General features: G+C 42.8%; 1 protein-coding gene across 12 annotated transcripts in view; it reads left to right on the top strand.

The window, feature by feature from the left end:
- Window positions 1–14,350, top strand: part of WNK2 (WNK lysine deficient protein kinase 2) — a 189,560-nt gene that overhangs the window by 57,467 nt on the left and 117,743 nt on the right. For all 12 annotated transcript variants that reach the window (XM_030568138.1, XM_030568137.1, XM_030568136.1 and 9 more), the window contains 2 exons: window positions 9,457–9,629; window positions 10,669–10,889. In XM_030568138.1, the coding sequence (XP_030423998.1) occupies window positions 9,457–9,629; window positions 10,669–10,889 (394 nt within the window). The remainder of the gene's footprint in view (window positions 1–9,456; window positions 9,630–10,668; window positions 10,890–14,350) is intronic.

Genomic DNA, 14,350 nt, shown 5'->3' with positions numbered 1-14,350 from the left:
GCCCTGCAGTTCCAGACCACAGATCTCTACCATTTCAGATATAGCAGCAATGGAGCTAGTTTGGAATTTTTAGATGGAAATTCCACAAAATTGAAATTTTTTTGATTTTTCTAATTTTTTATTTTTTTATTTTGTCAGGAAAATCAAAACAAAATATTTAGTTTCAGGTTGATTCAGCCCTCACTGAAATACTTTGACTTGTTGAACTGAACTGAAACATTTTGTTTTGAGATAGTTCAACATTAAATTGTATCTAGCTAGGATGCAGCAGTAGCTCATGAGAGTTGTAGTTTGGGTGCTTTACGCCCCAGTTCTCTCCTGTGGGCTGGGCTCCTTGGCTGGTTTATATCTCCCTTGATGTACCGCAGTCTCCCTTCTGACCAAGCTGCATGGGGTATTGTAGAAATCACATGACTGCCGTTCATCACATCAGTCTGGCCAAAGAATGAGAACATGAGGCAGGCACCTGAACTACATTTCCCTTAAGCCACTGCAGTATCTGAGGCAGATAAAGTTGAATGTTTTGAAACAAAATGTTCAACATCTCCAAACTGATACTTTTTGGAACTTTGTTCCATAAAAAAAATTAGGTATTTTGCATAAAAAAATGTCAAAATATCAGAATTTCTGTGGGATGGAAATTCCAGTTTTCATCTAGTTCTAAGAATCAACCAGTAGCACAAGTGGATTGTTGTTCTGTAGCTGAACTAGCGCTTAAAAGATGTGACAGACATTTGGCCAGTGCGTGATGCAACTGGTTGAGAGACAATGGTTGGAATTGGGTTTCCTGGGTTCTCTTCGTGGCTCTGGGAGCAGCGTGTGGTCTACAGGTCAGAGCAGTGGTTACAGAAGGCATATGGATTTGGCACATTCATTCTAAAAGGCACTGTGACTGAAACTTGCATCTGTCATATTAGATAGCCGACTTCTTATCCCTGCCCTGCCTGATGTGACCTTATGCAACCTCTGTTACTTTATTTGGAAAATGGGTGAAGGTTACTTGCCTATCTCTTAAGGTAGGGGTATGAGGCCTTGGTTATTAAGGATTGTGAATTATATAGAAATATTAACACTCAGTTTCTGAGGAGACCAGAACTTGTGGCTTCCAGGTCAGTGAATATCCGTTTGGTCTAAGAATAGCTAACAAGGAGTCTTTCCTACTGTACGGGCAGGCATGACACGGCTGCCAAATGCTTAGATGTCATACAAATTGATGGTACTTAACAGGTGATTAAATGCTGCTTGAGCCATGGTTACATCTTAAGACTGAGAAGAATATTTTGAATGTTCTGTTTTAGTTTCTTAGGAGAACTTTATAGTTAATTGTTTAAATAACAGCATCTGCATCACAGCCTGAGTTCAGTCACTAGCGAGGTTGTCTTTAGTTTGTCCTAAGTTAGCACAACTCTTCAAGTTGTCATAGTAGCTATTTTTAATTAAAATTTCACTCAAAATACATTGTGCAGGAGTATTTCAGTGCATCTCCAGGTTCTTGTGCTGAAACACCACATCTTTCTACTTTGAAACACAACTATTATAATTACCGTATGTTTGATATGATGAGTGGTAGTTCTTAAATGGATACATAGCATTATTAAACTGGAACTAAGCTAAAGTAAATATTTTGGATAAGTTATTTAGATCTTTTGTTTACCTTCAGTCCACTCCACTGGATAAGAGTTACAGTGAGTATAAATTGGAGACCTGTAGTTTTTTTCCAAATCTGTCAATGACTCACAATGATCTTGGGCAAGTCACTTAAACTTTCTGTGGCAGTTTTCCCACCTGTAAAAAGTGGATAATATGCCCTCTTGTTTATAAAGTGCTTTAATATATACAGAATTCTTATGATCATATTCATGTTCTAGGATAAGTATTAGACAGATACAGATAGGAACTCAATTTCACTGTTGGATAATCTTTGGACAGTTTCCAAAGGCTCAGAATAAAGCTCTCTCCTGTTCCTGTATGACGTGTGAGGACTTTAGTCAGAGCTTGTGTGTTCCAGATGGAGGAGATGTTAGCAAAACAGGTTTCCTACTGTTAATTGGGGTGTCATTCTGAGAAATCTAATATATAAGGCTCAGACTGTCCTTTAATTTTGTTAATGAGGTTTTGGTACTAATTCCAACCATAGCCAGTGTTCAGCACTGGGAAATTTAGTGACAGTGAACATTATGTTGGCAAACAGGGAGCCTGATTGTTGTGAAAGTTATTAGATTAGCCAGCATGATTGTCTGGGAGGAGCAGAGAGTAACTTGTGTGTTCCAGATGAGTGACTGACATTCACAAATCCAATTTACAAACAGGAAATGCAATTTAATTTTGCTTCCTACCTCAAACATCATTTTGTCTAACTCCCTGATAACCTTCTCTGAAATAGCGCATACTCTGGCAAGTGCAATATGAGAAATAAAATAATAATTTGGGTATTTTATCAGAAATGTAAATAACTATCACTTGTTGAGTTGTATACCTTGCCAGTGTAAATGCATTTGGTATATTCAGAATTCAAGGGAAGAGGGGAAAAAAAAGGAATGGAAAAATGAATAGGGACAAAGGTATTCATAACTTTTCCTTTCTAATTTTTATTTTCTGCCTGCTAGGAACTATCTTTCATAGCGGAAGGATACATTGCATAACTCCAAAACAGTTTGCTTAAAAGAAATGTAAAATTTATGAGCATACTCTATTAGCAGTAAACCACACTAGATTGTGTAGACTTTTGTATCATGGCTAAGAGATTGATTGTAGACACTGCACCTGAGAGATTCTAATAGCCTACTATGCACACCATGTCATGGCTTACTGCTGTAGTGGCACTCCATAAATACTTAGCAGCAGCAAACTAGAGTAATAATAAAAACGTATAATTTAAAATTAGTACAAATTGTGAACACAGGGTAGGGTAGATGGTTATGGATTATTGTGACGTCGCTTGCAAAGATGTCTTAAATCATCCTGTACCATAGAATTTTGTATTTGTTTCCATCGACATGTCTGCTGAAAGTATAAATTTTTCTTTTGCCTTGTGTTTTATAAGGCTGAGTGTCTTCAGTGCAATTACCAGTTGTGGTCTTGGAGTCATGGTGGATATATTAAAACACAGCAAACTTGTTTCAAGATGGTGCATTTAGGATTTATTTTAAAACAGAAATGTCTTATATTATATGTGCAGGAAAACGTACTGTCCTTCAGAAAACAGAAAATTTGTCTTATGTCTGCTCTTGCTGTGACACTGGAGCTCTGATCATGTAAACAAATTCTACTCTGAATCCAGGGCCGGTGCAAGGATGTTTCACGCCGTAGGCGAAACTTCCACCTTGCGCCCTCCCTCCCTCCCCACCCCAGCTCACCCCTGCTCCACGCACGAGCGCCCTGAGCATGCCATCACTGCTTCACTTCTCCCGCCTCCGAGGCTTGCGGCGCCTAAGCTGATTGGCGCCACAAGCCTGGGAGGCAGGAAAATTGAAGCAGCTCACCTCTGCCCCGCCTCCTCCCAGAGCACGCCGTGGCTGCAGGGCAGGGGTGAGCTGGAGTGGGGAGTTCCCCTGCATGCCCCCCCCACTTACTTGCTGCAGGTGGCCCTCCCCATGCTCCCCTGCCCCAGCTCCCTCTGTCTAAATGCCGGCAGAGACCGGGGCGGCCGAAGATCCGGCCGCTGTGGTCGCTGCCAAAGAAAATGGCGCCCCCCAAATACTAGCGCGGTCGCCTGAATGGTTGCACCGGCCCTGTCTGAATCATTTAAAGTTTACATTTAAAAGAATTTGCTGATAAATATGGACGAAATGCCTCTCCTTTAAGGCATTCTTTATAGCCTATGAAAGAGAAGAAGCTAGCCAAGTCCTTTTTAAAACAAATCGACAGTGAGCAGCTCTCTTACATCATTTTGCTTTGTTGGTTCTGTTTAAATTTTGTCTAGAAATGTTGAACCAAGGTTTACGCTATGCAATAGCTTTGAACTTTTGATGGTTACAGTTATTTCAGAAACATTGGTGCTATGCAGGAGTGTTGAGAGGCTTTCAATTATTTTAAACATCTGTCCTGCAGAGCCAAGATTTTCTGTCCCAGTAAAGTGAGATTCAAAGGAGCCAAGACGCTCGGGCACCTTATAAGGAGATGAAGTGTGTAGTCATCTGCAAAATCATATCAGTGTCTCCCAATTCACACTGTTAACACTTTTTCAAAGTATTTTTGAGTCTCACGATTTTGTGGAAACTCACAGTGCAAATCTATAGGATAAAACCAATAAAGTGAAAATAGACTAAGCAGTGAGCTTGTATGTTAACTCGGAATGACTCTTTTGTTTTGTTTGGTAAGCGCGGACTGGCAGACAGCTGCTTGTCTCTCCACAGCACAGTCCCTTGTCAGTACAGTGACTGTGGCAGCTGATGCTAAAGAAGTGAGGAGGAGGAGAAGGAATTTGAATAAAATGAAGCAAAGGGGAAATTGAGGGGCACATCCGGTTGTGGTCTGCAGCGGATCTCTTTGGAAGATGAACTGGGGTGCAATGAGAGGCTGGTAGTATGGTGTGGTCATGCACCCCTTGTGCAATGGTGTCCAGGGGCAGAGGAAGGGTGAGACTGATCCTTACCTTGTGGTTAAAGGGGCACTTTGTAAGGACCTGCTGAGGCCATTGCTGCTATTGAGCTGAAGTAGTGACTGCAGAGTAACTCTGAGGCTGATCCGTGATTTGGGGAGAAGGATTATCCCCTTGCCTGTCTGCTCAGCATTCTGCCCACCAACTTGGGCAGTGCGCTGGGCAGAGGGTTCCCCTAAAGACAGGATTGCAGTCTGGGAGGAAGTGCTGCATAGTCATTAAATGTGAGGCTCTTTGGTAGGAATAGACTGTAACAAACTCATTGGCTAACCCTGGCTTCGTCACTTTACACCCAAATTGTCATAAATTCCCCCTGATTTTGGGCGACCAACTTGGGATACCTTAGGCATGATATTCCAGGGTTCCGTTAGCTTTTGTGATTTCCAAACACTTATTTTGTGGAATTGGTTTGCTCTGGTGTCACCTCAGCAAAGGCTCTCCTGGCATCCTAACATATGACTTTATCTTCATCTTAAACTTTTGCCTTGTGTGCATTATATAGTCTGAGAATATGTGCTCACAACCTTAGTAAAGATTTTTGGTTTCCAAATGAACGTTGAGTGAGTTGTGTAATTAAAACAGCAACCAGGATAGGTTTTTTCCTGCCTCAAAGCAGAAAACAGATTAATTTTTAAGCCCTCCTAAAAAGAGCCTATGCTTTGGCCAACAATTTGTGGGTCAGGTTGAGCCTGATGGAATGTGTGCAGCTTGGTTATAAACTGTTACAAAGACTGTACACAATATCAGTTTGACTCTTTTGAAGTTTTCACCGTGGGACTGGTTGACCCAGACCTGGAACATACTTTACTTATCCCTACGCTCATCGTTCAAGTATTGGCAATTGGCACTGGCTCTCTTCTGAGGCTGATATTCATCCTGTAAGCAGCAGAAACTGTGTTGCTGCTCTTCAGAACTTATTTATAGGTATTCTTTTGATTTAAAAATATGTTCTTTAAAGAAGTGGGTATGAAATATGAAGATGGTTTGAAGGGGAGGAGGAGGCGGCAGGTTCTGTTGTCCGATCCAAAATGTGTGTGTGTGTTTTTGTCGTCATCCATTCCTGGATACTTTTGAGTCTTCAGTCGCAGTGCACTTGGGTACATAATCTGCAGCCAGGGATATAGAATATAATTTGCCTATTGTATGTTCGCTTAACACCTTTAAAGTTACTCATGAACTAGGGGTGGAAAATTCCCCAAGATGCTCAGACACCTAAAAGTTAGCATCAAAGAGCACTGTGATATCTTTTTTTTTTTTTTTTAAATTTAGAATGTTTTGTAAAATTGCCCACTTTATTGTTGTCCTCTTTCCTGCTCCTGCCTTGACTCCCTCCCCTCCCCGCCCCCGGTATGCTTTTCCCGACTCTCACAGGAAATTTCTCCTTCTCTTTAATTGGAGTGTGTCTGATTTATTCTACAGGGCTTAAATTAAAAGGAAACCATGAGTGGCAAGTTTGTAGAAATTTTGGTGGTGCCCAGAACCCGCCCCCACCTGCCTAAGGCTCTGGGCGGGGTTTCGAGGGGGAGGTCTGGAGTGCAGGTCCTGGGCTGGGGATTAGGGTGCAGGAGAGGTGCTTTGGGATGGAGTTTGGGTGCTGGGTGCAGACTCCGTGCTAGGGCAGGGGGTGGATGTGCAGGAGGAGGTGAGCGGTGCAGGCTTTAGGATGGAGTTTGGGTGCAGGCTCTGGGCTGGGGGTGGGGGTGTAGGAAGGGGTGAGGGATGCAGGATCTAGGAGGGAGTTTTGGTGCTGGGTGCAGGCTCCAGGCTGAGGCAGGGGGTGGGTGTGCAGGAGGAGGTGAGGGGTGCAGGCTTTGGGATGGAGTTTGGGTGCAGGCTCTCGGCTGGGGGTGAGGGTGTAGGAAGGGGGAAGTGGTGCACACTCTGGGAGGGAGTTTGGGGATAGGAGGGAGTGCAGAGGTGAAGGTTGTGGGGCTGAGGATGAGGGTTTCATGATGTGGGGGGGCTCAGGGCTAGGGAAGAGGGTTGGGCTGTGGGATGAGGGCTGTGGGACTGAGGATGAGGGGTTCATGCTGCGGGGAGGATCAGGGCTGGGGCAGAGGATCAGGGTGTGAAGGGATGAGGGTTGGGGCTGGGAATGAGGGATTTGGAGCATTGGAAGGGCTCAGGGCTAGGGCAGAAGGGCAGCGTAAGGGCAGCCTGCCCTGCCATTAGTAGATGGCAGGCACTAGGATCCTGGAGCAGCAGACAGCAGTTCTGCCGGGAGTCGTTCCACTCTGGCAGCAGGAGCAGGCAGGGACTCAGCGGGAGGGACATGCAGGGGGAGGGGTGGCAGGTGGAGGCCAGGACCCGCTCCAGGCAGAGACGCAGCAGCGCGGGGGAGGGGGGTGACCCGCAGGGGTCGGGGCCCGATCCAGGCAGGGCCGGGGGAGAGACCCAGCTCCAAATATTGCTGGAGCAGGGCCCCCAGTCCTGAATATTCCTGCTGCTTGGGCACCGCAAATGTATATAACCTGCTGCCTATGAAGGAGACTCAGCAGCAGGGAAGGACCGATGGGGTTGAAAGCAGTTGTCAGACTCCTCAGTGCAGGCTCATTGGGCACCATTTTTTAGCTTTCTTGAAAGTGGTTTGCTAGAGAACAGCAGCAGTGGTGACTCGTTCCTGCCAATTGTAGTTACTGCGGTAGATGTCCACCTGTGACTGGTAGAACGGCTGCCAGTGAATTGCTGCAAGCTTTGCCTCCTAATAAGGAATCTGCCCCCAGTGAGGCAAGCAGCTGCTTAGATGGAGAAGATTGTTACCGTTGCCCCGGGCAACCTTAGTATGAGTAGTAACATTGATGCTGCTCAGTAAAATGTAGAAAGAACTGAAGCTGCTGCTTAGCAGCAAAGCTGGCACATCTAGCACTCCTTGGAAAACTTAAATATCGCCTCCTTCCCCCCCAAACTCCTCTCAAGGGTAGACTTTCTTCCCTCTAAGGCGATAAATATGAGTTAAAACATGTATCAAGTTTCGGCCTGGATTTTCTGAAAAATCTCTACCAACATAAGCCAGTTTGTCTCCAGCCATGAGAATTCTTATTACCATGTGGAATTCTTTTCACTGCAGATGCAGGGAGACTGTATCAATATGGCGATAGCATTATCTCCTTCAGAGTCTCAGTTAAAAATAAGCCAAGTGACAATTTAATTTGCTAAGTGGTTATTATTATCTACATCCCTCTAAGGCAGCTGAGAAAAGTAAAATATCTGAGTTTGAAAATTTTGGACCTGATAAATGCATTTGTTCCAAGTGATTTGTTAGCTCTGAGTTTGGTCAGTAAGACACAGCTCTGCCTTTTAAAGCGCTAAGGAGCTTTATTTCTAGGGCAGTGGACTGGAGTGATCTTAATCTGCTTTACTGTCCTTGGGAGAGAGATTGACCACAGGTTATCATACGGTATTAAATGGATGCGCCTAATGAGAGTAGATATTTACGCTTGTGGCTTTTCTATGATTTATGAAGAAGGCTTGAGGGATTTTTAAGGGTTTCTGTGACTGACCCTTGGGTGCATGTGTGCCGATGGGTTCCCTTCACCAACTGGCCAATCAGGTAGGATGATGCTTCTCCTCTTCCCTCCCGTCTCTTCCCCTCCCCCCCTGCCAGCTATCCATATCCCAAGACTCATGAGGGAGCTGGACTCCTGCAATGGGAGGTGGGGGGGGAGATTGGTATCCCTAAAGGAGCCACAGCCATCTTCCCCTGCCAATCCAGCCAAAGCCCATCTGCCTCTGAGGCTGCAGGAGTTTATTTTTCCCCAACAGATTTTTCTTTAAAACCTTTTTTCATTATACTTATACTCTGTGGAAGCTGGAAGGTTGAGTGAAGAACTAGTGGATTGACACCATTCCAAGAGGGGGACAGTCAAAAGAAAAAGATTTTAAGTCATTCCTTTAAACTCTTGCACCTGTTTATCTTCAGGGTCTACACATTTCCTAATGATTAAACACCCTTGCCTTTTCAATTAAGATGCAAGAGTTTAAATATCCCTGAGACCTTATAGAGATTCTCCAGGAAAACCAGGAAGATGGAATTTGTCATTCCCGATATTTCTGATCTTAAAAGCAGGCAAGAAACATTTTCAGGATGCCTTTTTACATCCTAGAGAAGACAAAGGTGCACAGTCAATTTTTAAATCTTTTGGGGGTCGAATTTAGTGTAAAATAGCTTGGAAGAACAGGCAGAATTGTAAACGAGCAGAAAAATTGGCACATTCTTTTTTGAGGTGGCATTGTCTAGATTGTTTCCATAGCAATGTAAAAGGCCATCCACATAAGGAGGAGCTTACCCTTTATTCAATAACGTGCAGCTTACAGGCCTGATCTGTTAAAGTGTTGAGCATCCTCAATTGTAAATGACGTCCACAGGCATTGTGGGGTACTCAGCACACCTGAAAATCAGGCCCTGTGTTTGTTTTTTCAGTCTTTCCAGTTAACTACTTTCAAGACCAAACATGGTTCAAAACTAAATCTAATGAAATTGTTTAGCTATATGTGAATGCACCAAACCATTGACATGGTTCAGTTGTGGGATTTTATTGATGCCTCAGAAAGTGAAAATGGAAATCAAAGGCTCTTATGTTGCATAGTACAGACACTTCTTGGATAGAGGGCTACTTGTCCTTCAGCTCAGCTCAGAGACACAACTTAATGATGGCAAGAACTAAATTTGAGGCTAGTGCCCCTGTGAAGTTCTTGTTCCTCCACATTACTCATTTTTTATATAAGTAGTTTTTATAATAATTATGCTTGACCCAATTGTAAAAGAAAACTAGACAGTCAAAACCATAGTAAATGACTTACAGACAGTTTAAAAAAAAGTTTTATTCAATACTACTAATGCTTATTTTGGATTACAGGACAGAAAATTGACAAAGGTAGAGAGACAGAGATTTAAGGAGGAAGCAGAAATGTTGAAAGGTCTTCAGCATCCAAACATTGTTAGATTTTACGACTTCTGGGAGTCCTGTGTAAAAGGAAAAAAATGTATAGTGCTGGTTACTGAATTGATGACCTCTGGAACGCTAAAAACGTAAGTACTGTGCTCCTGGTGACGCATCTCAGAATAGCTGCAGAAATTCTTAGAAAAATACTGGTTATAGACTCTGGGGGAAAAAGACATCTCAGGACCAAAAAACTGATCTGTTCTCTCCCTTCAGTCATTTGTCCCCATGTTCGAACTCTGTTGATTTGAAAGCAGAATTTCAGCACCTTTTGCTTTTTCCCCTGAGCTACTGTTTCAGTTATGTAATGATCAGCAGTTCTCGCCTTTGTTTTCTATTCTGCACATGAAGCTCTGTCTGAATTTGTCAGGTTGTTGTTGGTAGTGGTTTTGTTTGCTTGTTTTGGTTTACTTTTGGGGGGTGGTGGTTGGTATTTGTGGTTTGCATTACAAAACTGCAATAAAATAGTTCTTTAGCTGGAGGAGTTCATTTTTTGATGCAAGAGCTGCTCCAGGTTATCTCCTAAACAGCACTAATTAATAACTTACGGTACTGACACGTGTTCAGTTGATTATAAAGCAGTTGGCACAAACTTCAGAACAGATTTTTGTCCCTGATGGGAGTAATACACATCACTGCACATCTCCATAATGCTACTCTGCAAGTGCAAGAAGCAGGTTTGGAGTTCCTCCAAAACATACCCTCCATATCTATAGTCAAGATGTGTGTGTTAGGCTAATGGTATAAATGCAGGTCTGCAGTACAGAGATCAAAAGACTTCCATATTGTGCTAATCTGAATACATAAAACGTTTATGTTCTAGCATAGATCCCTGCATAAAATGAAATGCTTTACTATTAAACTTCCATACGTCTGAATATTGGTGGTATTTGTACCAGGGAAGCATGATACAATACTTAACATCCTCCCCCCCTAAAGAAGAAATCTCAGTGCTTTCTTTAGAGAGCACAATTGACTTTCACCATGATGCTGTCTCTGAGTTGTTTGTGGTGTGGGGGGAAGGTATATTCAAAACAAGGTCATAGTTCTGCCCATTGTAAAACCTTTAGAATTTTAAATAACGCTTTTTTCTTTATGCTTATTGCTCTCTGTGTGTTTTTGCGGCAGGTATCTGAAAAGATTTAAAGTGATGAAACCAAAAGTTCTTCGTAGCTGGTGCCGACAAATCCTGAAAGGTCTACTGTTTTTGCACACGAGAACTCCACCAATCATTCACAGAGATCTAAAATGTGACAATATTTTTATTACGGGACCGACTGGATCTGTGAAAATAGGAGACTTAGGTCTGGCAACCCTCAAAAGAGCTTCATTTGCCAAAAGTGTAATAGGTAATCATTCTGTTCTGCATTGTTGCCCTTCTTGTCCTGCTTTGGTAGTGAGCTGTTCTAAATTAGCATTGTTTGTTTCATTTTAGTGTTTATATCCTTGTAGTTTGGCTGCAGAAATGAAGGTGCCTGTGTGTGGCTAAATCCGCTATACTGCTTAGGAAAACCTCAGTCTGTGGTCCTGTCTAGAAAATGTTACCATGGCATTGTAAATTCTCTTCTAAATCAAAACAGCTGAGGGCCTACCTATTTCTTCTTAAATGATCTCACCATATCCTCAGTATAGGTAATGATTGACTAAAGCTTAATTCTGTATGTCCTTTTCATTTCTTATCCTAAAAAAATGAGTCACTAGTTCAGCATTTATTTTTGCCTTCAGAGACATACTCATTTGCTGTGGGCTTACATTAGCAGCACCCTTGCACTGCAGCTGTCTTTCACTTTAGAGTGGGTACGTGTCTTAAAAATAAAACACCAACCCCCCTCCCCCACATACTCCAAGTACTCCGTGTGTCCTGGGACTGCTGTTTTACTGAAACCTAAGAACACTTTAAAATCGAACCAATTTTCACCAGAACGTTCAAAGGCCTTCTCCTCAGGAAAGCCCCAATTCAAGGAAGCACTCCTAGGCCAGACAGCAATTTTTATCTCCATTTTCAGTGGAATTTCAGCACATGCTTTAGTGCTTTCCTGAATAGTGGTCTAAGAGCAGTATTTCCCTTCCAAACGTTAACTTTTTAGCCCTAGCCACTTTGGCACAGATGAAGTTGTTGCAACACTTCGAGTGGAGAAAGTGTGTGAGATGCCCCTTTTCCTCAATTCTAAATCAGCTCAACCCCTTTCTCTCAAACTTCCCGAGCAAATTTACCCTTCAGAGACTTAAGACTATGAAAATTTCAGCTTTCTAGGTGAAAGTTTTAGAACGTGATTGAAAATGAAGTAGCAAAGATGAGCGAAGTTATCATGGCAATGCTCATGTTCCAGCTACAGTATTTAAATACTCTAAAATTCAATTTCTATTCATAAAGAAGCTTTTAGGCTTCTGGAGGAGTGGATAATATCTTATCATAGCAAACTAATCCTGGTAACACCTATTCCCCAGTCAGCAAAACAGTATGCTCTTTTGAAAAGTAATTGCTTAAGTAATTCTTTTGCATCCTAAAGCTTAATAAAAGAATACCTTTATTTATACTGGTATATTTTGGTAACAGAAGCATATAGGTGTTAGACTGATATAATTGAGATTAAGGTGGCTAAAATTTTGTGGCCAGCTCCTCAGCTCATATAAATCTGTCTAGGTCCATTGATTTTAATTAACCCATGCTGATTTACACCAGCTGAGAATCTGGCCCTAGAATTTGATATTTGAAGGTTCTGTCCACTCTAGGAGGCAAGTTTTCCATTCAAAAATTTTCCATCCTCACTATCACCACTAATACCAGTAGTGCAGTCTAGGCTTTTTTTTTTTTTTTTTTTTTTTTTTTTTAATACCACTGAGCTATCAAACTTGCTCAGAGTGGATCTAGACAAGACATTAGCAAAAATACTGGAATCTGTTGGCAACTTATCTGCTCCAGTGATGGTAGTATGGGGGGAAACTGTTGGGAAAAATCCTAGAGTAGGCAAGACTTAATGGAAGTTGAGAGAACCCCTTTATAGACTTGGCTATCTTTTGTAATTCTCTTCAGAAAAGTGCTTACAAAAAAGAGCGATGGATTGAGTTGCATTGGGCAGATCATTCACAGAATCACTGAATACTGAGCCCATAGTTATTCCTGTTTTTAAGGACTATTAAGCATACAGAAAACCTTTTGAATCTAATTTTGTTAAAAATGAATTCATACACAGATCAAATGAGATTCTTACCCCTTGGACAATATGTTTGGGATGCTGCTATAGTATCTCCTGCTTTTTAGATTGCTCCCTCCTCAGGTTGGTGACCAAGTTATTTTAAATCCTGCATAATTCACCAGTTTCTCTTTGTTCTAGGCTGCATAGGATTCAGTGGCAATGTAGCGGGTCTGTAGAGCATAGTCCACATCTGACACAGCCATGAACCATTTTGTAGTTGCAATGTAAGGTTCTGTCACAGGTGGCAGATAAAGGCCCAGTATCAGAATGCAGCACTCTTCTGTCAAGTCACCCTAAACCAAGGTATTAACATTCTATATCAAGATTCAGGGTAATTACAGCTGAGTCTTGCTGACAGGTGGGTCCAACTAGGATATAAAGGGAGTGTCTTTGAGGCAGTAGCAACAAGAACAGAGGAGGGCCCAAGAGAGGCCCTAGGAGTATTAAACCTGAGAGAAGATTAGGCTGAGGCTTATTTTGTGTCTTAGGCCAGGTCTGTACCAGAAAAGGTTTGTGGGTATAGATATCCTGGTAAACCCCTCCTAGTGCAGATGCACAAAAGTGCTTTTACTGATACAGTTGATACCTGTTCCCCAGCAAAAGCGCTTTTATAGTGGTATGACTGTATCTACCTTAGGCTTTCTACCAGTATAGAAATCTTAAAAAAGAGGAAAAAAAAAATCATACTCTTAACCAACATTGCTATACAATAACTCCTCACTTAAAGTCATCCCGGTTTACATTGTTTTGTTGCTGATCAATTAGGGAATATGCTCGTTTGAAGTTGTGCAGTACTCCCTTATATCATTGTTTGGCAGCTGCCTGCTTGCAGAAAGAGCAGCCTGTTGCAGCTAGCAGGTGGGGCTTGGAACCAGGGTGGACCAGCAGCCCCCCATCAGCTCCTCACTCCCCTAAGTTCCCTGTGTGGCAGACACCCAGCAGGCTACCAATTGCCAGCAGTTCAGCTGTCCCTCCCCCCACTGCCATGTGCTGCTCCTGCCCCCTGCCTTTGAGCTGCTCCCTGGATCCTCCTGCTTGCTGTGCAGGAGAGGGGGGAAGAGGCGGGCTAATGTCAGGGTGTCCCCTTCCCTCCTACTCCTGCCCCCCGCTTACCCCTTCTCCATGTAGAGCAGGGTGGGGACAGGACAGGGCGCAGGACGGAGAGAGCTTGCTGGCCGCAGCTGCTGTCTCAACTTCCCACTCTAAGTACATTGCCTTTAAAAAGATCAGGGTCAGCAAACTTAGAGGCAGTGCACATCTCTCTCTCTCTCTCTCTCCCACGCACACAGAGTGTATGTCTCTGTCTGTGTCTGCCATGCTGTTTCTCCTTCCTCCATTCATGCTGCCTTGTAGAATGTGAGGCTACATTAACAATGTGTTAACCCTTGAGGGCTCCGCCAAGTGCCAGTTCATCATTTAGCAGTAAGGCATTCCCTGGGAAATATCCCACCCTCTTCCATCCTCTAACTTCACCACCTCAACCAAGTTTCACAGTCATTGCTGTGTACAATATTAAATTGTTTGTTTAAAACTTTTACTGTATGTGTACATGTATATAACTCTAACTCTGTGTGTGTGTACACACACACACACACAAACTATGTATATATGTA

Source organism: Gopherus evgoodei, chromosome 7 (genome assembly GCF_007399415.2).
Source record: "Gopherus evgoodei ecotype Sinaloan lineage chromosome 7, rGopEvg1_v1.p, whole genome shotgun sequence".
Taxonomy (NCBI): Eukaryota; Metazoa; Chordata; order Testudines; family Testudinidae; genus Gopherus; species Gopherus evgoodei.
The sequence above is the reverse complement of the archived record's forward strand: the minus strand, read 5'-3'. Positions and strand labels throughout refer to the sequence as shown.